This window comes from Diplodia corticola (genome assembly GCF_001883845.1).
Source record: "Diplodia corticola strain CBS 112549 chromosome Unknown scaffold19, whole genome shotgun sequence".
Classification (NCBI taxonomy): domain Eukaryota; kingdom Fungi; phylum Ascomycota; class Dothideomycetes; order Botryosphaeriales; family Botryosphaeriaceae; genus Diplodia; species Diplodia corticola.
In genome coordinates, this window is record NW_017971498.1 from 156,484 (window position 1) to 183,474 (window position 26,991).

General features: G+C 57.8%; 11 protein-coding genes across 11 annotated transcripts; 4 read left to right on the forward strand and 7 right to left on the reverse strand.

The window, feature by feature from the left end:
* Window positions 1-1,225: 1,225 nt before the first annotated feature.
* BKCO1_1900056 (non-classical export protein) lies at window positions 1,226-1,900 on the forward strand (the record flags this gene model as incomplete). Its single annotated transcript, XM_020272082.1, has 2 exons — window positions 1,226-1,486; window positions 1,610-1,900. The coding sequence occupies 2 exons, from the start codon at window positions 1,226-1,228 to the stop codon at window positions 1,898-1,900; spliced, it is 552 nt and encodes a 183-aa protein (XP_020131341.1).
* Window positions 1,901-6,152: 4,252 nt separating this feature from the next.
* Window positions 6,153-6,884, forward strand: BKCO1_1900057 (isoform cra a protein; the record flags this gene model as incomplete). The annotated part of the gene is made up of 1 exon (XM_020272083.1): window positions 6,153-6,884. The coding sequence occupies one exon, from the start codon at window positions 6,153-6,155 to the stop codon at window positions 6,882-6,884; it is 732 nt and encodes a 243-aa protein (XP_020131342.1).
* A 1,529-nt stretch (window positions 6,885-8,413) lies between these two features.
* On the forward strand, window positions 8,414-9,139 carry BKCO1_1900058 (sigma-70 region 2; the record flags this gene model as incomplete). The annotated part of the gene is made up of 3 exons (XM_020272084.1): window positions 8,414-8,515; window positions 8,613-8,895; window positions 8,946-9,139. The coding sequence occupies 3 exons, from the start codon at window positions 8,414-8,416 to the stop codon at window positions 9,137-9,139; spliced, it is 579 nt and encodes a 192-aa protein (XP_020131345.1).
* Window positions 9,140-10,996: 1,857 nt separating this feature from the next.
* BKCO1_1900059 (hmg box protein) lies at window positions 10,997-12,106 on the reverse strand (the record flags this gene model as incomplete). The annotated part of the gene is made up of 1 exon (XM_020272085.1): window positions 10,997-12,106. The coding sequence occupies one exon, from the start codon at window positions 12,104-12,106 to the stop codon at window positions 10,997-10,999; it is 1,110 nt and encodes a 369-aa protein (XP_020131346.1).
* A 957-nt stretch (window positions 12,107-13,063) lies between these two features.
* On the reverse strand, window positions 13,064-13,851 carry BKCO1_1900060 (uncharacterized protein; the record flags this gene model as incomplete). The annotated part of the gene is made up of 3 exons (XM_020272087.1): window positions 13,064-13,176; window positions 13,302-13,571; window positions 13,746-13,851. The coding sequence occupies 3 exons, from the start codon at window positions 13,849-13,851 to the stop codon at window positions 13,064-13,066; spliced, it is 489 nt and encodes a 162-aa protein (XP_020131215.1).
* A 586-nt stretch (window positions 13,852-14,437) lies between these two features.
* On the reverse strand, window positions 14,438-15,640 carry BKCO1_1900061 (mitotic checkpoint protein prcc protein; the record flags this gene model as incomplete). The annotated part of the gene is made up of 1 exon (XM_020272088.1): window positions 14,438-15,640. The coding sequence occupies one exon, from the start codon at window positions 15,638-15,640 to the stop codon at window positions 14,438-14,440; it is 1,203 nt and encodes a 400-aa protein (XP_020131214.1).
* Window positions 15,641-16,047: 407 nt separating this feature from the next.
* On the forward strand, window positions 16,048-18,519 carry BKCO1_1900062 (stress-activated map kinase-interacting protein; the record flags this gene model as incomplete). The annotated part of the gene is made up of 1 exon (XM_020272089.1): window positions 16,048-18,519. The coding sequence occupies one exon, from the start codon at window positions 16,048-16,050 to the stop codon at window positions 18,517-18,519; it is 2,472 nt and encodes an 823-aa protein (XP_020131213.1).
* Window positions 18,520-19,891: 1,372 nt separating this feature from the next.
* Window positions 19,892-20,985, reverse strand: BKCO1_1900063 (uncharacterized protein; the record flags this gene model as incomplete). Its single annotated transcript, XM_020272090.1, has 2 exons — window positions 19,892-20,397; window positions 20,457-20,985. 2 exons carry the CDS (start codon window positions 20,983-20,985, stop codon window positions 19,892-19,894), a joined length of 1,035 nt encoding a protein of 344 aa, XP_020131212.1.
* Window positions 20,986-21,368: 383 nt separating this feature from the next.
* Window positions 21,369-21,781, reverse strand: BKCO1_1900064 (uncharacterized protein; the record flags this gene model as incomplete). The annotated part of the gene is made up of 3 exons (XM_020272091.1): window positions 21,369-21,548; window positions 21,601-21,714; window positions 21,779-21,781. The coding sequence occupies 3 exons, from the start codon at window positions 21,779-21,781 to the stop codon at window positions 21,369-21,371; spliced, it is 297 nt and encodes a 98-aa protein (XP_020131211.1).
* An 894-nt stretch (window positions 21,782-22,675) lies between these two features.
* On the reverse strand, window positions 22,676-24,264 carry BKCO1_1900065 (tyrosine-protein phosphatase non-receptor type 6 protein; the record flags this gene model as incomplete). The annotated part of the gene is made up of 3 exons (XM_020272092.1): window positions 22,676-23,738; window positions 23,788-23,996; window positions 24,049-24,264. The coding sequence occupies 3 exons, from the start codon at window positions 24,262-24,264 to the stop codon at window positions 22,676-22,678; spliced, it is 1,488 nt and encodes a 495-aa protein (XP_020131210.1).
* A 684-nt stretch (window positions 24,265-24,948) lies between these two features.
* BKCO1_1900066 (uncharacterized protein) lies at window positions 24,949-25,401 on the reverse strand (the record flags this gene model as incomplete). The annotated part of the gene is made up of 2 exons (XM_020272093.1): window positions 24,949-25,099; window positions 25,157-25,401. The coding sequence occupies 2 exons, from the start codon at window positions 25,399-25,401 to the stop codon at window positions 24,949-24,951; spliced, it is 396 nt and encodes a 131-aa protein (XP_020131417.1).
* Window positions 25,402-26,991: the final 1,590 nt, after the last annotated feature.

The following is a 26,991-nucleotide window of genomic DNA, read 5'->3' on the forward strand; positions in this document are numbered from 1 at the left end:
GCCCGTTGACGCTACTCTGCGCGCCGCCGTGATAGCGCGACGGCGTTTGATACGCCTGCTGACGGCGCCGTCGCCGGTACGCTAGGCAGCCTAGCCGTCCGCCGCGGCTACCTACCTATCCTTCATCAGCACTACTACTCTCGTCGCCATGACTGATGACTGATGGCTGTCGTTCATCACATGCACGCCATCCTTCCTGTCAGACCCGGCCCGTCGCCTGCCTTCTTTTCTCCAAAGCTTATCACGTCGTTGATAGTCGATGCATGCCAGGCCTGCAGCACCTTGGCAATATGATTGTTCCGTGTGGCTGCAGATGCTTCTGGCTTGCCTGCCCACGTGTCGTCGGCCACGTGCAGCGCTCTGCATATCGCCCAGCTCCACGGAGACGCCAGAAAGGGCCAAGCGTCGGTTTGCTGGTCTGATCTGGTAGCTTCTAATTTATTTGCCCTGATTGAAAATTGTGGGATACGCATGGCGCAGTCATCTACCAGTCTCGCGAGAATACCGTCCTCAAATGGCAATGATCAACACTACACAGTGAGCAAGGAGCCGGCGTGCCGGTACCTGGTGAACATCGAGGCTTGCAACGCATCGCTTTCCACATTGTACGGCTCGGTGTGTCGAGTGACATGCTTTCACTGGATGCAAGAACAAGCTTCCAAAGCCAAAAATAGGGCAGCATTGGATGCCGCATGTAAATCCTGGCCACAACTTCTTACACCACCTTCAGCCCCCAGGACCTTGACACGAAAGCCAAATCGAATGCCATGCACCGCTCCGCGTCCAGTAATATCGCTCGCCCATTGGAATGCAGTCGCACAGGCGGCAAGGCGGCTATGCAGGGGCAGCAATCCGCCACACAACCTGCTCCGTCACACCATTACTCCGATCTAGCCGTATGCCGAGAAGCGATTCTCTGCAAAGCCTACCGTTTCGGTTGAGTGGTGTCAAACGTACGGGTACCAGCATGCGCTGTGACCGAGGACGCGTTGTTGCCCGGTTTCTTCGAAGCACTGCCTGCGAAGGATTCAAACCAGTATTATCCATTCCCCGGCTATTTGCTATATAGTCCTGCAGACATCCTCCATACCATCCAATTTCCCTCCTGTCAAGTGCAACCTGGCCCCTCCCACTCTGCCACTCTAAACACCAGAGAAAACATCCACACGCCGTCCACTCGTGACCGGGCACAGAAGATCCCCATCAACCACCGCTTCCTCCCAGAATGGCGCTACTGGTCATCAACGGCGTCGCCCGAACGTTCCAGATTATCTGTGCCGCCGTTGTCCTTGGCCTCTCAATTACCCTCATCAAAAGCCAAAGTTACGGCACCGTTGCAGCCAACAACTATGCCGCATTCACGGGTGGTTTCGCCTTGCTCGTCGGTCTTATAGGAGTCGCCGCCATCTTCATCGAGTCCCTGGCTGGTCTCATCATGGTCGCTGCCGACGCTCTAGCTGCCCTGTTCCTCCTCGCCGGTGGCATCGTAAGCTCTTCACCCTTCCTCCGAGAAAACCCAACCCCAAGTTTGTCATTCACCCCCGGCCTCCACCAGAGATAATATACAAGAGAGCAAGAAAATGGCAATAATGGCTGACAAAGTTCACAGGCCGTCGCCGTCAAGCTGCGTCATCTCTCATGCAGCTCCAAGTCCGACGAGAATAGATACAGGCTCGGCAAAAACGAGTTGACCAACGGCGGTTGCATCAAGGACAACAAGGGCAGGCTGCAAGACTGCGGCGCCCACTCGGTTGGCAGCGCGCTCGATCGCTGCGTCAAGAACAGCGCGGATGCGGCATTCATGATCATTACCGCCGTCCTTTGCATGGGCACGCTTGTCATCGCTCTGCTAGCAATGAAACGAGGAGGTGGCATCGGGAGGAAGGGTGTTGTCGTCTAGGACAGAGAAGAGATGGGGGTATGTATGGATTGCTGACCCGGAGGGAGGGAAGCGATCGGTCGGACGAGGCTCCTTGCTCGCCGGTCGAGAAAGGGTTTGCGCATGAGTAGCACACAAAGGACGTGCTATAACGGGAGGACGCATAATTGCTGATAAAAACGGAGGATACCCTATGGTAACCACGGTTTGGTGATTCACTCCTCGAGGATCTCGTCATGATTCTTCCAAAGTCATTATTTTTTCCTTTCATGATGCTGCAAGCGTGCTTTAGTGCTTGACAAGAGGGAAATCACTGCTGACTTATACGACGGTTCAACGATTTAAAGGATCCTTCACTACTGATTGAGAGGGCTTGGACCAATTGGCCTGTTGTACTCGAGTATCCTATTTCAGCATTCCTCCGACCCTCTGCGTAAATTCCGGTTAGTGTCATTCACGTCCAAAAAGGCTTTCGAGGATTGTAGCAATATATAGTGAATGCATAATTCACGAAGATGGAGAAGAAGGCGCGGGAGACGTCTTGGTCTGCGTAACTAAAAAGGCTACAGTCTGTACTTCGATGGTGACCGTAAGTAGAGGTGTTTTGAAGGATATAGGGTGTTTTTGAGCGGTAAGGAGAGGAGTGGCTTTCCAAGCATGGAATAGACCGAGGGGAATTAGGAGGGCATGCAATGTGAACTAACTTCTGCGGTGTAATCTTATTATGCAGGTATGGCTCTGTGACCTGATTGATGGGGGTTCCACCGCAATGACAATAAGCGTGAGGGCTGATCTCAAGCACTTAGATGGCTGGGCTTCCAACGCTGCTGGCTATTCATTTTACAATCGCACGTTGCCGCTATGAATTCTCTATTCATGGTTACATAATGACTCTTGCATGGGTTTCTACGGGCACAATGTATCCAAAATTAGCATGGGGGAGTCAGTTGTTGGCGGTGCTGAGGTTTTGAGCCAGCGTGGACTATCTCGTCGAAAAGCTTTCAACGACTGCCTAAGCCCTACGAGACTTTAATTCCGTAAGACCTATAACTCTACATCATCCCACTCTAGCACTATCGGAAGCTGACATTTCGTTAAAACGTAGGGTTATGGTCTACTATTTAGCTTAAAAAGATAACCACGCCTGGAATGTGGTGAATATGTTAGTGCTATCGCTCTTCCTATTTTACTCTTCTATACGATTATAGAGTTACATATTAAGCCTTATTTTGTAGAAGTAGAAGTAAAAGTCTAAATCTAGATGTGCTTTTTCTTTGAACCTTCCTACGTCACCAATTAGTAAAGCATGGTAGCCCGACTTCGGATAATACAAGTCTGCCGGGAGGCAGCTATAATGGCCTAACCTGAGCCTCCTGACTACCTGTCTCGTTTGCATTTGAAAAAAAGAAAAAAAAGAAACGTTTGAAAATGATACAGACTGTATCATTTCAGCATCTGCCGCAAGTTATCGTTGGTGATTGGGGGCAAATTCAATCATCATTAGAGGCTCGGCACAGTTACCCCAACGACCCGCTCCGAATCGTTTCTTCAACGCTTTGGTGCAACAAATCAAACTTACACGGCATGCACATGTCGCCAGCCGATGTGAGCCTACGGATGATTGAATTGAGGGAAGTTCATGGCATCGGAAGATAAACAAAGGACTGAGCTAAGTCGGGTGGCTAGGGAAGAGCCCGAAATGTAGAGATAAAGGAAAGGACGGCGGGGCCAAATGGAGTGAGGCTTGCCGTGTGACCGATGCCACATGTTTCGCCGTCAGTGGTCGTAGCCATTTCAGCTGGGTTTTCGTGCATTCACGGAGAGACAGAACGGATTGTCCCGTGCTGACTATTGAGGAGTAGATGTGGTTGATCCTTTCTTACTTTTTCGGACAAGGTTGCCGTTGACTGCTTGGCACTAAGCGGAGCATTCTCCGGTGTGGCGAAAGGGCTAGGATCAGGCTGCTCTTGTATAATACGACAGGTGAGAGATGGCTGGCGGGGCATGTTAAAAAGGGAAGGTGATCCGCTGAAATGTGGTGACATGGGCAATGGTGGGGACGAGACACCGGTTGCGGTGCTGGGGGTAGATGAGTTGCTCCACGCCTCCACGCAGTTGCCCAAAGGCTTTCGGCGACAGCGCCGAGTTGCTCATAAAGCTTGGCGTTGGTATGCCACATAAGACTGTAGGAAACTGCAACATGTGGTACGCCTTGCAGCTCGGGATGCACGCCTCACGCATTACGCTAAGCCGTCAATATCGCACGACCTTCATTTTTGATCTCGGCCTGTCCATCATGATCATCATAAGGCCTTGGTTGGAATGCGGGAACCAAAAGGCTGTGGTATAGAAGGCGTTGTTGATGTAGGATTTTTCGGGCGGTGGGTCACAAAGTCGACTGAGGTCCATCTCATAACGATTTTGACAGCTTCTGCGGGACGCCCACTCCTCCCCCGCCTGTTGGCGCGGCTCCGCCCTTAGTCTCCACTAGCGGTTACAGCTTCCTAGTCTGTTTCCAAGGCCGACGTAGGAAGGTGCAGCCGGCATACGAAACGAGATAGTTGTTGATGCGTGCTTAGGTCCAGCGGGGGATTTGGGTACCGATGCGTTTCGCAGGATTTCTGAAGAGCCATCGGATGCAGGATAGACAGCCACGGAGCCGCTCCGATCGATAGAAGCCAAGCCCGCCATGACTGCGAGTCTGTCGACAGATGCTCGTCTCTCTGCTGGCAGAAACGGCAAGGAAAAAAGGTCAGGTAGTCGGCTGCATTATCGATGCCTACCTAGGCCACACCACGTCACGTAGTAACGTAGTCAGTGGGCTTGAGACCGATCGAGACAGGCGGAATCGAGCCGTATTCGGCGGTCAAATGGCGGCTACTGCAGAGCTAGTACAGTGAAAAATCCCCAAAGCACAGGATAGAGCGACAAGCACGCGTCATTGATTAATGGCGCGGAAAATTACCTGCTCTACAGCACGCTTGCGTGGGGTTAGTGGGCGTCGGCGGGGTGGCAGGATCGACGGCGGACATGTCGAGTGCAGAGAAATGATCCCGACCAGTTCGCTGCTGTTATTCCCATAGGCATCGGCAACAGTGCTTGCAGCAGGATCAAGGGCTATCCGATGAGCGGGGGGACGGCTCCAATCACAAGGCCATGCTCCTCGCATTCGGAGCCCAAGACCCCGGTCGAGCGTGTCGTCCGATGCAAAAAGCAAGGGCGGCTGCCGTCGTCCAATGGGTCGGGTACACATATGTATGTCGGCTGGCAGGACAAGCTCATCTGGGAGCCGCCTTCGGGCTTCCTGCTACCGAGAATCTGCGCCCGGGCTGGCTCCTCCAGGCCTGCTCGCGCCTCGTTTTCGTCGTATCGTGTGCTCCACTCCAGCTTGGGGGTTCATGCGCTTTGGGGGAAGCTTGTGGTTGCATGAATCCGCGGTTAAATCCGCCAGCTCGAGCTGGTGGCTTGCGGGCTGTGGCGTGCGGGCTGCGGCGTGCGGGCTGCGCAGCCACGGGAGATGGGCGGGCGGGTAGTCGGACGTCGAGCTAGTAGGTAGGCTGGCTGGTTTGCAGCTGTGCTGATGTTGTGAGGCGGACGGCGGAGGTGGGCGACTGGGGCGACTGGGGCAGCGGCAGAACCGCCGCAGGCAGGCGGCAGACGGCAGGCGGCAGGCGGCAGGCGGCAGGCGCAGATCACGGGACGCGGCAGCTGGACGGGAAGGCGGTCAGCGGGCGGCGGGCGGCGGAGCGGTCGGGCCGAGGGCGTTGTCGCACAATGATGGACCCGACCTGCCGTCTTGTTCACGTCCGCATTCTTTTACATCCAGCTCCACGTCTGTTTCGATCCGCGAGTGCCTCGCCCTGCGGTGGGCCCGGCCCACGTCATGGCAACAAGGCGCGGTGCGCGTCGATCCGCTCCACGGCCGACCCTGCGCAAAATAGACTCACTTCACATGAAACGAGCAGGTGGCGGCGCTGATCCGTCGTCCGGCCCCCTGACCACACGAGCGCACAGGAGACGGGGTGGTCAACGCGACAATTCCCTTGAGACAGCGTGGGCCACCAGTGAGACACGTATTTGCCAGTGATCCCCCCGTCGCGCGGCCAGGGCGCCAGCCCAACACGAAGCGCCGTGGCCCAATATAAGACTCGCCTCCCACCTCGCCCCGGTCTAAAACACCCTTCTTGTACCCCGCATTGTTTGTTTCTTCACCTCTCGCCATTCCTTCACCCCGATAGCCGATCCACGCTCTTTCCGTCTGCTGCTCGCCGCCATGCATATTTCTTCCGCCACCACCTTCGCGGCCCTGATCCTCGCCGCCAACGCCGCCCCGGCCCAGCTGCCTACCCACAAGACGTCCTCGTCTGGCGTCGTCCAACTCAGCGGCAGCCGTGTCCAGGAGCGCTCGCCCTTCGACTGGGGCGACGTTGCCAAGCCCTTCGAGAAGGTCGGCAACTTCCTCACCGGTAAGAGCGGCGACGACGAGAGCTCCAACGAGAAGCGCTCGCCCCTCGACTGGGACGATGTGAAGAAGCCCTTTGAGAAAGTCGGCGACGCCATCACCGGCAACACCGAGAAGCGTGAGGCCGCGCCCTTCGGCTGGGACGATTTCAAGAAGCCGTTCGAGAAGGTTGGTGACGCCATGACCGGCAACACCAAGGACGAGAAGCGCGAGGCGGCGCCCCTCGACTGGGACGATGTGAAGAAGCCGTTTGAGAAGGTCGGCGATGCCATCACCGGCAACTCGGAGAAGCGTGAGGCGGCGCCCCTCGACTGGGACGATGTGAAGAAGCCGTTTGAGAAGGTCGGCGATGCCATCACCGGCAATTCGGAGAAGCGTGAGGCGGCGCCCCTCGACTGGGACGATGTGAAGAAGCCGTTCGAGAAGGTCGGCGACGCCATCACGGGCAACACCAAGGACGAGAAGCGCGACGTCGACCAGCTCATCAAGAGCAACCCTCTCTATGACACGGACGTCGAGGACCTCGTTGAGGGCGACGACTAGGCGTCGACAGCCTATCCGGCACGCAATGCAGACGAGGGCACCGGCAACTGAACGAGAATCGTGCAGGCAGGCACCGGCCACGAGAACGGGCGAGAGAAAGCGCATCTTTTCCAACCAATTCCGCTGTCCATATATTTCCTTGTCTTTTTCCTTTCAACATCCAGTCAGCTAGAATGCCAGTAGAGCACCGAGACAATTGAGTACAGGACTGAAGAGAACCCAAACCTTGCTCCTTTCTTCTTCATCAAGTTCGGCCCTGAGTGAGCCGGCATTGCCCGCCTGCAAGTGATGGCTTCGTGGCGGTGCTGCTAGGAAATTTGGAGGCGCTGGAGGCGTGTGCGCCGGCCGGCGTATGCATGTCATTTGTCCGCACAACGTCCGTCCCGCCGCGTGTGCTCGACTACGGCACGCATGGTGGTGGCTCAGCGGCGGATCAGGCCGGGCTGTCGCGCTTGCGGCTCCGTCTGAGTCGCCATCCACCGGCGCCGGCAGCAACCCCCACTCCGTCCTCGACCTAGGTGGCAGCCCGCACCGACATTCCGGCGCCGCGCTCCGGCGTAGTATAGGTGGCTGGCCGGCCGGGATTGGCGCAGCGGAGCCCACGGCGGCCAAGCTCCCCGCAAGCACGCTCCACGCTCCGGCAGTCTCACGCTCTGGGCGGTCGAGTGGCGAGAGAGTGAGGATGCCGATCTGGCTCGCAAGTGGACTGATGGGAGGTGAGTTATTGCCGGCCGGTATCCTTGCACGGCGGCGGACGGCGGCTTGTGAGTGGGCGGGCAGGCGGCACGACCCAGCGAGCGCGCGAGAAAGCCTTTTCCGGTCCATGTGGCCCATGCCAGGTCTCTGGGGGAAGGGAGCAGCATGTCTGGCCGTCGAGCCTGGCCCAGCGCTGCGGCGCGCTGCCCGTGCTGCTCGCGCTGCTCGCGCTGCTTGCGCTGCTCGCGCTGCTCCCGAACCCGAGACGCCCACGCCCGCCGCGGATCGCCAGTCAGCGGGACCGGCGCCACTGCCGTCGATGCTAGAGGCGTGTTTGCTGGCTGGCGGCGGGCAAGACGGCGCTCGCTTACAGCCCTTTCGTCTGCGGGAAGCTGCTTCGGGCAGGCCCCGAGCCACGCGCCGGCGGAGGGGTGATTCGGCCACAGCTGGCGCCCAGAGGTTGACGGCAGATCCCCATCGAACGCGCCAGGGCCCTGGGCGGACGCGCCAGTGGAAGGGTTCCAGAGCCCGCCTCGTTGCCGCAGCTTAACCTTGTCCAAGGATCCTAGTGTCGCAACAGCAAGGATCAGCATGGCTGCTCTGCTCGGCCGTCGACTGACGGAGGCAGCAACTTTCTCTCACGGCTTCCCTGGCTGATCAGGCCGATGAGCTGGCTGCCGTCCCCGCACTTTCCCGCCCCAGCCGGCCGTGGCCAGCTGGGACTTTCGGTATTTGAGGCCCTCGGGCTTCGCCTCGCTGCCTGCCCGAGCCCGCTGCTCCGCCCTGTGCCGGATAGCTTCCTCGCAACCGACCCGGGCCCTTGACCGGCCAACATGGTGCGGCTCGCCGTGAGCAGATCCAAAGCCGACTTCCTCCAGAGCCTGGGCCTGTCCAACGACCGCCCGGGCGACCGCCAGGCATACATGGCCATCAAGGTGAGGAGAGAGAGAAAGAGAGAGACAGAGAGACAGAGATAGAGACAGAAGGGGAGGGGGAAAGAGGGACAGAGGTGTGTGCTAACCTCCCGGCCAGCGCGAGGCCATGGAAGGCCGTGCCCGGCTGTATCAGCGGCGCGAGAACCTGGTGCCCCAGTGCCGGGACGACATGACGGTGCAACCTCCCTTCTCTTCCAGCCAGATTACCGAGACAGCTATGCACCGCGAGGTTCTCTGCATCTACAGCCTGGCCAGCCCGACCACACGGCCGTACTACCTGCTTGGCCGCTTCCTGGATGGCGAGAATGAGGACAACTGGGTCATCCGTTGGATGTTGTGGAACGCTTTCCGGTACGGCATGAACAAGAAGCGCAATCCAGGTACTGCTGCCGCCACTCTTCCTGCCCCGGACCCAGCATTGACAGCGTAGACTCCGACGACTTCAACGAAGTTTCTCCTCTTGAAAACGAATCGCCTGTCGCTCTGCCGAGCGCGTCCGATCCCGAGAGACGAACAGGTACGCTTGCGGTCTTTGGTCCCCTCAAAGCCCTGTTGTCTTCTCCACAAGATACCGTGCGTACTAAAGACGACCCAGTTCCTTACGATCCTGTGAGGGATGCATAACGGCCGCCCACCCTGTTGATGTCTTTCCTTGGGCCCGTTGGAAACAAACATAGATGCGGGGCTCCATGTCCACCTATGGGTTGGCTTCCTTGCTTTTGATAACGCGTTCACGGCCGAGTCTGTTGCTTCTGGAGTTATTCGTGCGGGTTGAAATGATAGACTGCAATGTCGAACAAACCTCTTGGCAGATGCCACCAGCATCCTCGCCCCTCCCACGAGTGGCAGTCCGAGTGAAACGGTCGAAGTGACGATGCGGATCAGTCGAGATCCGCAAGCGCGAACGCGGCCCGAGCTCCGCATCGCGCGCTGTGTGGACGGTGCTGCCAGCCTAGGAGACGATGATCCGATAGAAGCCCCCCCCTAGTATGTATATCCCCCCTCCTCTTGAGAACAAGGCCTCTCCGGCCGCACTGAACAGCATCGGCGCCGGGTGCTGTGCTCGTGGCGTTTGACGCCGAAGCGAGGAAGAGGAACCACACTCAATGGAAGTCCGTTCGCGGTGTTTCTGGGGGCGATCGACTATGTGAGCAGCGCTCCATCCTGCCCCTCCAAATGGCGCAGACCGCTCGTTGACAGCCTGGGTCCTTGCTGATATTGGTTCACAGGAGATATAGCTTCGTCCTCCTGGTCGACGGAAGAGGCAGGTTTCTGTGGGCAGTTCAACGACGCCACTCGCGTCTGGACTTAGCGAGCCGTTAGAGTCATACCAGAGTATTTCAGTCTCCGACAAGAGAATTGAGCTTGACCGTGTCTCGGTAAGCCCGGTGCCTGTTGCTGTAGGACCATGCGATTGAAGACATTTTGGAGCCAGGCACGGCTCTGCCTCGACGTCGCACTTGACAGGCGTCTCCGCGCCACCTCCGCTCCTGGGTCGGACCTTCCTCCGGTCGGCACGTGTCGGGTACCTACGCTCCGACGGTCGTGATCCGGACTACGTTGATGTCAAGAGCCCGACTCATCCGTATGCGGATATGTTCTCAGTTCCAGCCCTTGGCAAGATAGTCTTCCGTGGCTATGCAAATGTTCTCCTGCTGCATGTCAACGGCCACCACGGGGAGCAAACTGGGGCAAATTTGATACTTGAAAGGATATGGAGAGACCAACGAGGTGACAAGTACGGGATGCGGAGAGTAAAAGCCGCTGGAGGCGATCCGTAGTGAAGGATCGTCGGAGCGGGATACAAGAGATGGGGGGGAACCGATTGGCTGGAAATGTCCGTACATGGGTAAGAAACAAGGCCACGAACTGTCACCCGCGGTATGCACACTGCTTACATACGTCACTCAAACCCCTTCTTTACCCGATCATCAACGAGTGGCGGTAATTGTTCCGCAAGGCCTGTCCTTGAACGACCTTGTCAACCATGGCCATCGGTGCGATCATGTCTTTTAGCTGATTCCAAATGAACGGCTGCGGTGCATGATCCACGTCTAGGATTCGTTCTTGAGAATGCCCCATATTGTCACAATAGCCGCAGCTTCGATGTCAAGCGGATTCACCGTGGTTTGGACCAATCGGCGGGGGCAAATGAATCCAAGGCCGAGAGTATCACCCATGCTTGAATCCAGACGGGTGAAAGAAAGCCAGTTCGTTCTTTTGATGGTGTCAGGTAATCGTACATGCTAAAGAGGTTTTTCGTCCGTAATCCCGCAACGCCGCTGCTGCTCGTGCTTGTTCCATTGCCCCCCCCCCATTTCTCTTTTGCACGAATTATCTTAACTGGATGACCGAAAGAAAGGAATGGAGATAGTAGAGAACCACCCTCAGCTCAACTTCTGATAAAGGTGGAATATTACGTTTTATCCACGGCTTCAGCTCAACTGCAATCAGTAGGGAGTGTGAGTATTTTTTCCCCCTCTACCGGTTTACGGCGGTAAAGCCAACACCTCCAGGTTGAGCCTCTGCATCTTCGGAGTCCCGGGGGGCTGCATCGGCCTCTCCCATCTCTGTGTCCTGCTGCACAATCCTCCTTTCACCGTTTGCGTCCGATCTGATTTCCGGACCAGCACTGAGCACCTCGCCAGTAGCGCCTTGTGTACCAGGCGCAGACGCTGCCGCAAAGGGACGACCGTAATCGCCACTGGCAGCAGACGTGCTGTTCGCAGCACTGAGCGGCCTTTCCCGATCGTCTGGCCTGCTCTCACCAAAGTCTGGGTGCGGTAGTGGCAAGGTAGGTGCAGAACTGCCGGCAGTAGGAATAGCGGGCAGCTGAGCAGGCCCACTGTAGGGCGTAGATGACGGAGTCCCGTTGAGTCCTGTGGGTACTGACGTGTTGCCGTAAGGAATTGCCGAGTTCGGACGAACTGGATCAGGGGTTGATTGCGCTGACGACATAGCATGCAATGGGTGGACATGTGGCTGCTGTGTGGTGTTGCTGACAGATCCTGGGGAGTGATGGGGTGGTACGCTGCCGCTTTGGTGGCCTTCGAGCGGAGGTGTCTTTTGACGGCCAGTGCGCTTGCTACGCGTCGGCTTCTCTTGCGGCTGCGAGCATCTAATGTCAGGCTTGACAGAGCTTCCAAGCGAGGGAGAGAGTTGGTGGCGTACAGTTGGAGGAGGGCTGGTGCTGCGGTCCGAGTCGTCCACGTTGGGAGCCATTCTTTCCGCAAGTCGCTCCAGCAAGAATGCTCTTTCCAACCGCATTTTCAAGATGGCTCGGTCGAGGCGCACCTTGCGCAGCCGGGCCGCTTCATTGTTTGCCTCGATTTCGTTGAGACGGCGCTTGAGCGCAATGCACTTGCGGTAATACGCCGCCTCAACAGAGGGAGGCAGAGGTGTAGCATTATCTGCATTAGTGGTCAGTATACTGATCAACCGCAATCGAATAGTGACGGAAGCAGTGTCAATGAATATGATCAGGGATGAAGGGTGGGCCTCCCGTCGTGCGCGGCTGGATTCCTGGGGAGACGGCATAATCCAAAAGTCCTCTAGCATCCCATCGTGGTAATAGTTGTCTTGGTGGTTCATGGGCCACTATCTATCGACAACTTAAAGCCACAGGCCAAAGTCATGACCGGCGCCCAGGCAGGATCCTCGTGCGACATACAGTCGGCGCTCTCAGCTGACTGACCAGGGCGGAGGGTGCGCAATACCAGCGTGCAAGGGCCTGTACCAATGCTCTCCCTGATCGCACACGCTGATACGTGTTCTTCTACTGGCGCTTCACGGCCAGGCATCTATTGTCGTGCCGGGAGGAACTCGCCCCCTCTGGACCTCCAACATCCTCTCTGTTCTGATGTTTCGATCGCCGGGGATGGATTGGAGGTTGGAGCGGCGGGCGCTCAAGGCAAGCTCTCCAGAGCGGTGGCCAGGAGGAGGTAGGCCTTCGGATCCAAAGATTGGGTGCGTCCATGGGCCCAGGTGCGGTAGACGGGGTGAGATCGACAGCGCAAATGCAAAGACGAGGTAACGATGTGCAGCGATGGAGGGCAAGGAAGGGCTAGTACAAACCTGCAGGCGGCATTCTGTGTTGTTGTGACGCGCGAAGAAGCAAAGGATGATGGCGCACGATGCTGCGGCTGCGGCGACGGTCGAAGGAGGTTGAGTGGGCGAGGGCGCGGAGGTGAGGTTGGTGGTTGTTGAGCTGCGCAGGAGCTCCGGAGTCGTGGCGCGCAAGGCTCCGCCCGGGCAGCCGCACAAGCCAGATGGTCAAAGCGCCTGGGGTCGCGACGCGTCCGCCTCGAAACTCACCCGGCGATTCTGCACTCTCCCATATATATGCCCATCCCGCGGATCAAGTCAACGTCGTCATGGAACGAATCATATGAAACGCACGGCAAAAAACCTCGGAACAATGGTCTTGTACCGTCTATCAGGTTCTGACCAAGCCAAACATCGGTTGCCTATGAGCTCTGGCCCCAATGCTGACTCTAAACCAAATACCAATGTCAATGACGTTGGTGACCAGTGTACCCCAAATTCCCCTCACAGAAATCCAGGACTGGACTGTGGACCCCGTGCCTTCCATGCCCTCGTCTTCTTGGGTGTAGGAGCGTCGCATCTCAGAGACTCTGTACCCGTCTCAGGCTTCCGAACGCCTAGGTCACATTACATCTGTTCATACGAACATCAATTCAGCCACTCATTCTCTGCCTCAAACAAGAGCTGTGTGTGCGAGGACGTTGCAGAGACTGTGCCAATTTTGACATGCCATTAAACTTACCACGTCCCGCATCGCTTCCATCACACCCACGCATAGACTGAGACGGTGGTAGGTCGCTTACCGAGAGGATGTAGAGCTCAGTGAACTGGTTGGCCATCTGACGCTGCAGCCAAACTCGGTTGGGCAGAGTGACGGCTGCGATCGAGGAGCCCATGTTGGGGTAGTCGGCGCACTTCTCGCGCTCCGCCTCCGGAATCAGATCCAGACCGAAGATCTCGATTTGGCGGTGGCCACGCGGAATCTCCTTGTGCGACAGGCGGAGGGCCGGGTCTGGCGAAGGATCAGTCTGCGGGTTTTATGAACCATGATGTGAAGCTTGGGCCGGTGGGGAGCAGGACCGGCAGGGCGCGAAACTGGGGCGTGAGTCGAGATTCGACGTTGTGTTCGATGGCAGCAGTATGGTGAAGATGATCGGAAAGCAGGTTCTGTCGAGGTTTGACGTACCGGCTGCGACGGCGTCTTCAAGTTGCTCCCTCGTCATAATCAGGACAGACGGCTTCTCGAGGACGATGGAATGTATGTAAACGATGAGTTCCTGCTTGGGGCCCATCACGACGAAGGGTTTCTCGTTTTGGCGGAGGAGACTTTCAAAGTATTGGAATGTGTCCGGGTGAAGGAGCCTCTTTGCGATTTTCGCGTTGGAAGCAATGGCGGCGATAGATGGGTTGGAGAGGGAGGAAGTGAGTTTTTTTTTTTTTTTTTTTAATGGGAACCCATGGGGAAGCGTTAGGCGCTAGGATTGAAGTTGAGAGCGGGCCGCGGCGCTGCGTTCGACGTAGGTGTTGACTGGTACATGACAGTGGCGTTAGAGGCAAGAGATAAAGTAACACCCAAGTGAATGCGTGCCGGAAGAGGAAACGGCAACCCTTCGGGTGCGCCTTGCTTTCTGCTTCTGTGTTGGCATGCGAGCACGTTGGTTAAAAACGTAGCGCCCAGCAAGATCCACGGGAACCACGTGTGCTTCTTAGTTTCTTGGCTTCATGGCCTTCCTAGTGCCACGATTTTCCCTTCCTAATTGGGTATCCTCCAAGCTTCCGCCTTACTTTTGGCAGCCTTTAACCTGATCCGTGCTCGCCCTCCTTCATGACCCACAGAGCCAGCAAGACAGAGCTATTTTTCATCTCTTCCTTCTTCGATCACCAACCATATTTACTACCCGCCTCCTTTTTGTTTCTCTTCCCTGAGGCAAAATGCTCCTCCAAAGCATCTTTCTGAGTGGTGGCGTTGTTGATCAACTGCTTCAGAGAGTGCTTGCCAGGCGCAATGGACCTGACCGGGTTGTGTTGGACTGTCTCGCCGGCGGCTCTCAACTGCTCATTGTGAGCATATTCTTGGTCGGTATTAAAGTTGGCAACGCTTATGGCAGAAAGATCATGGCCGCCCTTTCCGCGCTGTCGGCCGAACAGCTGGCGCCGTTGGGCTTCAGTGAGGTTGAGATCGGAGGCGATAGTTTCCAAGGATTGTGGCCCAGCCGATCGATCAACGGATTGGCCGGCTGACTGACCCGGAGTCGTGGTCTCTGAGCCATCTGCATATTCTACCTTACTGGTCTGTTGTGATGTATAGAGCAAGGGCTGGTATTCTCCTCCCGACGCACTAGGAACCGGGCTTGACTCCTCCTGGGATATGGAAAAAAGGGAAACCTTGGGCTTTGGCTTGGGAGCAGACGCAGTCGGAGCAGCAGCCCTCTCTGCTTGCGGAGCAGATGCCGCTTGCCCTGCAGGCTTCGGCGCCTTTGGCATGGGCGGCAGCGTCGACACTGCCTTCTTCTTTTTCTTGGCATTATTCGAAACGGACAGAGGCTTGAACATCATCGGCTTCCCGACCAATTTGACCTCTTCGGTAGGCTTTGGTTCGTCGGCAGGAGCCTCGGGCCCATACGCATCTTCATCGCCGTCGTCCTGCTTGCTATCGTCATTCTGCGCCACCTCCTCCACCGGCTCTCGACTGAAGCCAGGGGCTGCACTTGTCTTCAGGGAAACACCTTTGCGCAAGCCTTGGTTCTTTGCCGCACCTGCACCCGCGCCGCCCGACTTCTTGGGGGCAGGCAGGAAGGAGTTGAAGCCACTGAAAGCGCCGCCGGCGGTGCGCGCTCTCTTGGCAGGAGGTTCGTCGGCGGAGGGCTGGGCATCGGCAGGGCCTGAGGCTGCGGCGGAAGGCAGATTTACACGGATCTTGCCTGGGTTGGAGCGGTCGACGACTTTTTGAAAGGCCGGCTTCGATGTGGCGGACGAGGCTGTGGCGGACGAGGCTGTGGCGGCCGAGGCTGTGGCGGGCTTGGGGGCGGGCGGGGTGTCGTTGTCGGAGCCCTCGGAGTCAGAATAGTCGACGAGGCCCATGGTGCAGGCTTGCGACGGCGGGCGAGGCGGTGGCAGTTCGGGAGAGGGTTTGGAGGAGAGAGCGAGCGTGCATCTCTAGAAGGAATCCAAGCTCCCACGGGCTAGGTGCGGGCTAGGTAGCGCACCCGCGTCGCGCGTGTCGCCCCTCCGCATCCGCGCCCGACACCACCGCCGAACCGCTCCGCTCCGCTCCACGCCACTTGCCCCCGCTCTTTCTGCTGTGCTGTGCTGGGGATATGCTGCTGTCTCCAGCCTGCCTGTTCTTTCTTTAGCACCATGTCGCTTCTCCAGAATGAAGAGTGAGTCCGTATTGCCGTCCGCCTCCGCCGAGAGCAGGCCGACTGCAGCTGCGGGAAAGGCCGCTCTCCGCCTCCCACTGTCTGTCGGCGCGCGATTTGCTAATCGCGATGCCTAGTTTCGTTCTCTACCAGCTCCGCACCGCCTACCTTTCCAACATCAAGGACGGCGTTGGCGAGCGTCTCATCTCGGTCAACACCTCTGTTTTGAACAATCCCGCCTTCCGCGCCTCCGGCTGGCTGCCCAACACCTCTGATATCAAGCGCACCTATTCGCCGCCCATACCTACTGCCATTGCCTCGGAATATTTCCAAGCTCCGCGCTCTGCCGGCCTCACTGGCCCCGGCTTCGGTGATGACGATGACGAGGGCGGCATGGTTACCGGCCGGGGAGAGAGTAACGAGACCGTTGGACCCATGCCCTTGACGAGACGGCGACGGAGGAAGGAACAGCTGGAAGAGGAGGACAGCAGTGACCTAAGCGACGACAGTGACGACGACGTGGATGGACAGAGAGGGGCCCAGCAGATCAAGTTCACCAAAATGCCGGTCCGGTCGCGCGCTGGTTCGTCGCCTATACAGAAGACCAGGCTGGCTGATGCCCCCGAGCTCATCATGGTCACATCTCCATCCAGACCTCCGGAGACCAGCAGCGTGCGCAGAGGCTCTTTGAGCGCTCTTGATACTGTCCAGGAAAGGCCCCGGAGAGACACCGTCACAAGCAGTGAAATGTCCTCGGAGAACGAGCTCGACCCATCCTTTTTCAAAAGGAAGCAGATCAGCTCGCTCCAGAGGAGATCCAAGCTGCTTTCAGAAAAGATTCAAGAGGATGACGAAGACGAAACCGAGGACAGCGATCTCGACTCAGACTTCGCCGGCACGGCCGATTCGAACTCTTTGCTTGGAGTGGGAGCCGATGCATTGGACTCTACACCGCCTCCCAAGCAGATTCAAAATATACCGCCGGCCATCACTCCTCACAACTCGTCACCGAATAAGCGGACGAAGCAGCAGCAAGCGCAGACAGTCCTCCCGACCTTGCCGCCAGCGCGCCCAATCAGCGTGGTGCAACCGGTCAGCGCCCTCACACAGGCACTCAAGGCCAAGTCGAGTAAACCTGCAGATCCGGTGCAGAGGTTCGGTATCTTGTTGGGGCAGACCGAGTCAAGTCCTTTGTACATCAAGATTTACGCACCATTTTCTACCAAGCCGACCAAGCCGTTTGAATTGTTACTTCGCAAGACAGTTGATGAAGGCACAAAGGTGATAGTTGCCGAAGCTATCGGTTGTGCCCTCTTCAAGTACCAGGAGAATGGGTTGGAGCCACCGATCCCGATGGAGAAGAAGAACATCAACAAGTGGGTCCTACGAATGATTGAGGATGAAGAGGTCGATTATGAGTTTCCACCTTTTGCTCGAACGCGGCCCATTCAGGACTTCACCTCCACAAACAACCGGCCGGTTCGTGGGCGAGCAAGAGATAAGCCATGGGATGAGTTCGCCATTGTCGAAGCATCCGCGTCAGAGTTTGCAGAAAACGAGAAGTCCACCCCTGAATACAGCAGAGAGTTCGCTGAGGCGAAGGGCGAAAGCGGCGGCAATGAATTGCAGAAAGTACCCACGGCTTCGGCGCCGGAAGCTGATCCTACTTCGAACCTCCCGCCGGTGACAGCTCCAACGCCCGCACCGCTTCTCGCACCCCAACAAAATCCCATCACCGGGCCGTACTTCTCGGCAATACGGAAAGACAGCACGAGTCTCCTGGATGCGCCGGCAGCCGCTGCGCCCAACTTCACTCCCCGTACGGGTGCACCGAAGACGCTCCGCATACACTTCATTTCCGACGACTTCACGTCGCGTGTCTCGACGCTCGAGGTCACAACGGACACATATCTCGCCGAGGTCTTTGACCGTGCCTGTCGCGACCTGAACGTGGACAAGGCGCTCTACGTCCTGAAGGTCAGCGGCACGTCCACGATCGCGCCTTCGGACCGCACCGTCGAAGCCCTCGGCCAGCGCACCGAGCTCGACCTCGCCCGGCGCCGCTTCGTCGGCGACGGCGCCTTCGGGCTCTCGGGCTCGCCGGGGTCCTCGTCGCCCAACGCGCCGCTGCTCATCAGCACCGGCGGCACGCCCAAGAAGAAGCAGAAGGGCGGGCCGGGCCCGAGCGGGCTGGTGCACCCGCTCGCGCAGAAGCAGGACGCGCTGCTCTCGCTGACGGCGACCAACAACACGTCGTACAAGCGCTACATCGTGACGCGCAAGCAGCCCATGTCCTTCACGTCCAGCTCGACGCGCGTGCTCGCCCTCGACGGCGAGTACATGCACATCATGCCCGCGGACACGACGACGGCCAACGCCGCGAACAAGGCGACGGGCATGGGCAAGACGACGACGGTGCACTTCACGAGCGTCGTCGGCAGCAAAGTGAGCAGCAAGCATCCCAAGACGTTCCGCGTCGTCGTGTTCCGCGAGCGGGAGAGCAAGCGGTATGACTTCGAGACGCAGAGCAGGGAGGAGGCGGCGGAGATCGTGAGGGAGATCAGGAAGGGCATGGAGAGGTTCCAGGAGGGCTATGTGTGATGTTTCGTCGGACTGGGTCCGACGTGGAGTTTTTTTTTTTTTTTTTCATGGTCGTTGGTTCCTTTGTCAGCGGCGTCGGCACATTACCAGGCTGGGGATTTCGGATGAGGAGCGGCATGGAAGTTTTTGGTTTACTGTTTACATCCTCTTTGTTGTTGGAGTTGATGAGAAAAAAGGTCTTTGCGACAGCAGAGATACCCTGAATGAGCAATCCTCAGCTTTTCTTTCGATTGTATGTACCTCATTGTCGTAGCCTGTTACAATCCTGCGAATCAAGGCCTTTGTTTTACGGTGCACTCGTGTCCGGATGACGGTTCACATGTCCATCTCTACTGTTATAATATAATGCGAACTGATATTATACCAGGCACTTCTCGAGGAGACTACCATGCGGTTACCTCAAATAAATTAATCATACGTATAAACCCGAGCATTGGATCCACGTTCCATGTCGAATGGTTGTGGGGTGTATAACCTCTAATATTGCATTTCCATGTAATCTTTTCTGTCGTACAATCGTAGGTCGTGATATGACGGTTTGCACCGAACATGTAAGAAAAAGCAAAGGAACCGCACTCTGGGTATCCATACGTGTAGCGAATCATCCCCACGAGGGATTTTGGTTGATCGTAGTCCATAGATTTCGTTATGTAGTCATGAGCGTGATGTGATGTCCTCTCCTGTCAGTCCATGGGTCGTTGCCCGAAGCAAAGCGGGTACGTAAGTGGTGGCGAGGCTGCCTAATTGGAAGTCCGTGACCGGTCAAGGACATGGGGCTGAGGGCTGTGGGTCAGAAGCGATGCAAGATTGGCTGGATCTCTTGAGACATTCCGCGACCGATGGTGCAGCAGAGTTGCGAGAAAGCAGATGGTCATTTGCAGACGAGGGAGGCCGGCTCTGGCGGAGTAAGGAACTTGGGGGCACCACGGCCGTTGTTGAGGCGTTTTCCCGTTATTGGAAGTTGCCCAGGAAAACGACGAGGACGGCGCAGTACCTGCCCGATGTTGACTGTCTCAGCATAGCCTTCTTCCAGGGACTGTTGGGGGAGAAAAAAAAGAGCGCTTGGGAAGCACCGATTGGTGAACAGAAAGCAAGAGCCCCCAGCCATGACGCTTTCCGTGGCAAATAAATACATTGGCCACCGTTGCATCTATCGACACCCTTACTTTCGAGAGGTACGGGGGAAAACGATGCCGAGAAAGTAAAATTAGGCAGATATCTTGCGGCCTCGCGGCCATAATTCTAGTTGTCCACACTTCTAACACAGCATTTGGCCCTATTTACCTGATGTCTGATATAATCAAGAAGTAGAGCCAAAGGGACAGGCGGTGGCTCGCTTGCAATCAGGAAGTGACAAAGAGGAAAAAACCACTTACGCAGCCGTGGCAGCAAAGACTTCATGTCTTTTTGCCTTGGTAAACACGGACAAGGCTCCGGCAAAGAACAGGGTGAAGAGGAGGATGACGGCAATCTTCAGGCCTCCGCTGTCGTCGTGGAAGAAGAGTACCACGACCGGGGCCATCAGCAGGCCGACGGCCAGCAGGGCGATGAGGATGCGCGCGAAGTAGTCGATGCGCATCTTGGAGTAGAGGTGGACCTTTTCGTCGCGGGTGCTGCGGCGCTGGGCCGGGTCGGAGAAGACGAGGCGGGTGAGCGGGAAGGGCAGGGCGGTCAGCAAGTCCTCGATGGCGGCGTCGAACCAGCTGCCCTCCTTGGGGTCCACCAGCGCCACCGAGTCCTGCCGCCGCTCGGTGAAGGTGTCCTGTTCCGCCCACACCACCGGCGCGTTGTTCTTCACGTACTGCGACACGCTCTTGTAGTTGCGGTCCGTCACCGCCGGCAGCTGCGCCATGGCGCGTGCCCGGAAGACGCAGTCGTCTTTGGCGGGGAGTCAGTTCTGCTGAGCCGCTGTGAAGATTTCAAGGCTGCATGCTCACCATATTCTTTGAGCTTTCGGTCGATTTTGAGAATCAGCTCGCGTCGCTGCTGGCCGGCTCTTCTGTCGTCGCGAACCCGCGATCTCAGCATGTCCGGATTCTCCTCCAGGTCTTCGGCGTCGAGGCCCAGCAGCTCGCCCTCGAGCTCGCGCAGCTCGTCCTGCCGATACAGCATGACGCGCGTGTGCAGGAGGCCATACCGGCGGCACATCAAGAAGTTCTCGTCGCTGTTGATGAAGGCGCCTAATCTAGGGAGGCCGGGCGGGTGGTAATCAATGTCCTCGGGGCTTTGGCCAATCTCTTCGTCCTCGCTCTTTGCGCTGAGGCCTGTCATGGCACGCGCGAACCGGCTGAATATGCTGGTGTCGGTGCCGCGTCGCTGCAAGCTCTCAATGTCGCTACCAGGCATCGGAGCACTCGTGGGGTCCTTCTCGGGGTCACATGGTTCCTGCTTCTCACTCGTGGCGGAGCTGTGTGATGACAGTGGGGGCTGTGTTTGTGGCTGGATCTGATGCGGCGTTGCGGCCATCACAGCGGCTGTATAGGGAACGGGTGGACCGAAGTGGAATGGCGCAGGGCGGAAGTTGGTGCGTGGAGTGGGCAGTGTGTGAGAGCAGAGGCGGCCTCCATGAGGTATAAGAGAAGCGGGCGGGTGGGGCGAGGCCGACAGCGCAGAGCGGCATAGCCGGCCAGCCCTGCCCATGCAAGCCTGTGCCACGATCGATCCACGAGGCCGTGAGGCAGCGCTCAATGCCTGTAGGTGGCGCAGAACACAGCCTCGCCGTCTGCCCGCTTCCGGTCAGCAACCTAGTCTCACCACAGCTCATGCAGCCAGCCGTCCAATAGACTAGTCAGAGACGAATATTCATGTGCTATGTCGCGAAGTAACCACAATCATCCCACGGTCGCCCCCTAATAGGCCAGGTTCGCTTCCGACACCTCTCTGCCATAGCCCTCCAGCGTGTACAGCGGGGGATGTCCGCGGCCGCCGCTTCTGCCCTTCAAGACTTTGTAAGGGCCTTGCCTTGCCCTTGGCCTTCGAGGGTCCGGCACGTAATAAACGAGGTCGCCTTGTCCGAAGTTCAGGGGCAACTGACGAGCTTTAGCCCCTGTGGCAACACAAAAAGTGATCCAGGTCGCATACCATGGCGTGTTGCCCCGGCCTGACTACTGAACGGAAATCGTCCTCCTCGCCGGCAACGGCCTCCTTGGTCTCGGAAGCGCCGATCACCTCGGGCTGTTGCTGTTCCTCCTCGGCCTATAGGATTTTCTCGTGTTAGCCGCCCTCAGCCATGACTGTCGTTGGCCGAGACGAGGCCTACCATGATGGTGGGGAAGGCTGGGACTGAAAGCGCAACGATGAAGACGGTGGTTTCGGTCGAGCTGGGCTGCTCTGCAGCTGCGATGCCGCCCGGACAGCACGCCGCAGCCTCACTTTATACCTGACGAGGCTGAAAGGGAGAGCTGCCGCCTCCAAAGGCACCAGCGACGGCCTGCCCGCAGCCCCCAAGCCGTGCGACTGCGGGAGGCAGCAGTGTGCACCGCAGCCGAAGATTTCGGCCCCCACCGCGGAACACACTCCCCATGCGGCCAATACAATGGGCCTCAGCGAAGCCAGGTGGCGCAGCCGGATTTGCTTTTGGAAGGGCTCAGCCTCGTCCTTCATCCACCGATTGGCCCAGTAGGCATTACAAACCAGTCAACTGCTGGCATGTGGGCGACCTTCACGGGCGGGGTCGGTGAGGCTCAAACGCTCAAACCAGAGTCGGCCCACATCCCACCTGCATTGTCAGCAATCGGAGATCGGACACAGTAAGTTGTAGAAGATTCTGCTAATCATCCCAGTATGAAGGCGGTGGAAGCAAACGTCCGGATGGGATATGTCGGATTCCAAGTCACAAGACAAGGACCAGAGTTTTGGAACTCTTTGTAAGTAAGGTGCCATATTTCCGCTGAAAGTTTCGGAATGGCCGAATTGCTGGTTTGTTGTGGAAGCATATTGGTGGATGAATTGGTGATGCGCTTTCGTCGACGAGGTCAGGTGGCACGTTCAGCCTCGCCAGCAATTAAGAAAAGCACGGGTAGCGCGCTCCCTTGATTATGCGCAAGAAAACGTATTATTAGTGGACTCTTGACGTCCACCGTAGTACATGCAAATGGGTATCCAAGGGCGATCCAAGTCACAAACGAAAGTAAATCAACCAAAAAGACGAGGCACTCTAGTCTCGTTGTCTTCGGGACTGCCGCGCCCACTCGCAAATCGCATTACACCAGCGCAACATCATTTCCAAGGAAAGGATTAAAAACGTAACGGAAAACTCGAGGAGATGTTTGATGGGCGAGAGTTCCGCATACTTTCGCCTTGCCCTCAGTACCGGGGAATTGAGAGCTGTCGTGAGCGAGACTGCGAAGAACACGGTGTTTTTAGTTGGAGAAGTATCCTCGTATTCGATGCAATTGTCGTCATTGGCACTGCTGTCGACGGCGGTCGTTTGTCTGGAAAGACCCTTTTTGTAATGCATGCTTGCACGCCGAACCGGCCCACGGGGCGGGATATGTTCTGACTCGACTCCCCAGTCGTACAAGTCGATGACGTCGTCACGAGCGACTCGCTTTTCCTCTTCGGTATCGGGCAAGCCGAAGGCCTTGTTGCGCCTCATGGCGACTCGCTGGCGAAGAGTCCTGATGAACGGCCTGATTCTCTGCCGCCTGATCAAATCGTCGAAAAACTCCTGAAGAATGTGGTCTGGGGCGTGCAAATGCTGGAACTTCAGCTTCTTCACAAGTGGAAGATATTGCATGTGAGCCGCCAACTCCTTCATCTCCGGTTCCGCGGGCATTCTAGACATTTCCAAGCGTAGTTCGACAGCTATGTTTTCCTGTTTTGCTTCTGGCCCGTAGTAGAAGGGGCGAAGGTAAATCCAGCCGAAGTTCTTGGACGATTGGTCGAACAAGAAGGGCTTCTTGGTCCGGATAGATTTGTGGTAAAGTTTTCTGTACAGCTCCGAGGTGGAGAAGCCTTGCGATGGGTGCTCTACCAGCAAATCCTCAAGAGCAGCGCAGAGAACCTTGGTGAAGGAACTGGCGTTTTTGGGGCCGTAAGCCAGTTCGCTGGGAGCCACGGAGCAAAGGAGCTCAAACTTCCTCCGGCCGATTTCGCCTCGAGAAAAGCTTGCGGCAGCGAAACAGCAGTCGAGGATCAGCAAACAGTCCGTGTCCGTCAAGTTCAACGGTTGGAATGACGAGTTGAAGAACGTGTTCGCTTTTGTTTCCTGGCGAGTCCTGTACTCATAAGGTTTCCATACGACAAGCAAGGCGGCTCAGAGCGTACCCGTGTATCGCCAAATCTGTGGAATTTCCATCGACCTGGCTACCGTGGCCGGCGTAGTAGATGATGCTTAGCTTCTGGGCGCCCTCAAACTTATGGGCCCAGCGCTGCATCTTTGCGCGTAACTTTGCTGCGGAATCCTCGCTCGGAATCTTGTAGACTTCGGTGTAGAAGCGGAATTGCTCGTCGAAGACTTGCTTGAGCATGTCAACCTGCCGCTGCTTGAGCATGTAAACGGCATGCTCTGATTGGGCGCCTGCTTACCTCGGCCTTCACGTCCAGGTCGTCGTCGGTCCAGCACACCAGGAGCACCCCAACTTCAGAGTATGCACTTGAGCCATCTTTGTACCGCGCATCGACGAATTTGTTGAAGGCGACCTTTGCTTCCTCGTGCTTCCCGTGGACGGACTCGGGCGATGCCAGGCCCAAGCGCAAACCGAGCGCAAGGGAGTCTGTGTTGTTGGCCTCGGGGAACGCCATTGCGGCAGGGTGGAGAGGGCGATTGTGGGCAGCAAGCGGTATTTAAACAGAGGCCGGGGTGGTGCAGATGCGGCTCATTGCGGGCAGTTCTAAAAGCGGGTCGAATGAGCACAGCCGCTGCTGACATGCGTTGTGCGCCATGTTTGGGGGCCACGGAGATAGCAGGCGTGTGGAGAAGTGGAGTGGACGGAGGAGGAGGAGGGGTGAGGGGTGTTTGCAACAGCACAGCCCGCCCCTGCCCGAGACACCAACTCGCTCAGCCGTGTCCCACGCAAACCACATGGGATTCAAGCACGTATTGCGTCATTCGCTGCATGAGCTGTGCACCAATCTATCAGCACGTGACACGCATACATCCAGTCCATGTCAACCATCTCGATTGATTATCATTACTGATTATGTCGTAGGGATCGTCGTGGGCGGGAGCTCTATCCATCCAGCCGTTGTCATTAGAGAGTGTCGTCGAGAGAGTGTCGTGTCGTAACCATTATGCCGTCGCCAACCAAAGCCAAACCCTTCAAAACAAGACAAAACGCCGTGCCGCATGCATCTTTTTTTCGCCCAAGGCAGTATTAACAAGGATCGGAACCTCCACCTCTTTCGTGCCGCCACCTGTACAGTGGGCATCATTCGTCCCAATGGGCGGAGGGGTGAGAGGGCTAGAGTTGCAGCAGAGATGCGAGCTTAAGCGCAGGAATCGCAGCGCTGGATGAGGAAAGAAGTGGCGTTGCTGTAGTCGACGCCGTTGTAGTCGTCGAACTGCGTGGAGCCGGGGAACTCGAGGAAGAGGTCGCCGTGCAGGGTGCAGGTCTCGGCCGAGTTGGTGATGCGCACACTGTATGTACATGATCAGCAGGCTGGTCGGCGTTGGGTGGGCTGGGCGAGGACTTACAGGTTGCCGTGGTCGGGGATGAAGGTCAGGACGTTGCCGTTGTAGGGCGCGGGCAGGACGATGCACTGGTTGGTGGCATACGTCTGGGTCATGCAGTCGCCGGTGCTGTCGGGGCCGGTGCAGAAGGTGACCTGGCCGACCTCGCGCTTGACGAAGCCGTTGGGCATGCTGTCGGTGGCCGGAGCGGCAGCGCTGAGGGCGACGAGGGGCGCAACGGCGGCGACGATGGCGGCGAGGTACTGCATTGTGGATGTGTGGGATGTGTGGATGTGGTTGGATTATGGAATTAATAAGTGATTAGCCGCCGGAATGCTTGCTGTGGATGGTGGGCGGCAGTCATGGCGGCGGACGGGCGGTTTTATATACGCAGACGGGCGATGCAGAGCGGCAGCGCTAAACCTAGGTGCAGAGCAGGGTCTTGCGGGCTGGGCGATGGCGACGATCCGGGATGTCGCTTCAGTCGGAGGAGCTGCAAGGTACGTTGGCGGCCAAGGGTAAGATCACACGAGAGCGATCGAACCGCGACAGGCATCTGACCCAACCACCCACGCACCGACTATTCGCCGCCGGCGCTAGCTACGTCGTTGGCCGCCTCTGCACGCCTTGACTCTGCGTGCTGCCAGCGCTGGCCTCTGCGCATTCCGGGCTGCTCACCACGGCGGGAATTTGCAGTTGCGATCCAGCCGTGCGGGCGTGCATGGTGTTGAGCGGCGCCGTGGCTAGTCTGGCTGGACGGGAACGCGCACCCACGGTTGAGCTCCATCCAGCTCGTCAGCTCACGGCATGGCTTGACTGCACCGACTGCGCCCTTGGCGCGCGGGACACTTGGCGGCGCATGCTGCGCGCGCGCTGCGAGAAACGGTGGGTCCGGCAGGCGGAAATATGGGGAACTGGATGCTGCCACAGGGCCTGATGACGCCCGCCTGACAGCCCAAACAGGAAGAAGACGAGAGCAAAGTCTCCGACAGCAAAAGCAAGTGGCGGCCTAACGGGCTAGCTGGCACCGTGCCGGCGCAAGGAACGGGATCATCAGGGCGGCTGGAATGCGACTGGCGGGCGTCACGTCCGTCTGACCTCAGAGGAGCACAGGAGCGGCGCAGGAGCGGCGGCGGCGGCAGGCGGAAGAGGTAGTGCGGCGGTGGTGTTTTGCGGGCGCCTATCGGACGTCGCGCCAGCCTGGGCGATCTGCGCAGGCCTGCGCTCCGCTTCGAGGCACGGTCGCCCAAGACGGTGAGGGTCCGGTGAGGGCGAGGGCACGACGGCCACAAACAATGGCAGATCCCAGCCGGCGGGTGAGCCTCCCTGCAGCGCCTCTCTGCAGCGTGCAGGGTGGTGGTGTTGTGGACACGAGAAGACGATGGTGATGCTTCGCGCGCTGGGCGCAGCCGCCGTTGCTAAACTTAGCCGCCCGCATGCCGCATCGTCAGCGCCGTCTCGTGTCTCGACCGAACAAGAACCGGCAAGACCAGACCAGTCTCGATCTCCGCACTCGGTTGCTGGCCTCACGCCTGCACGTCAAAAGCTCCGCCACCACTGCCCCTGACTCGCTCTCACCAGCCTCATCACCACCGCCGCTGTTGCACCCTCTGCCCGTCCGGGCCTGCCGGCGAGCGTGCCACGGCAGATCACCCCATGGCAACCCGGACGCAACCCTGCCACGCTCCTCTTCTCGTGGCTTGCGCACACTGCAGAACCCCAGTCTTCTAGAACAACACCCCTCCCGTCCCGATCCTCGCCCGCCTTCATGTTGTGCCCCACAGTGACATGTGCAGAGGCAGCTCCGCTCACGCCAACACAGGCCGCCCTGTTGCCCGACCGCCTTTCCGCTTCCTGTG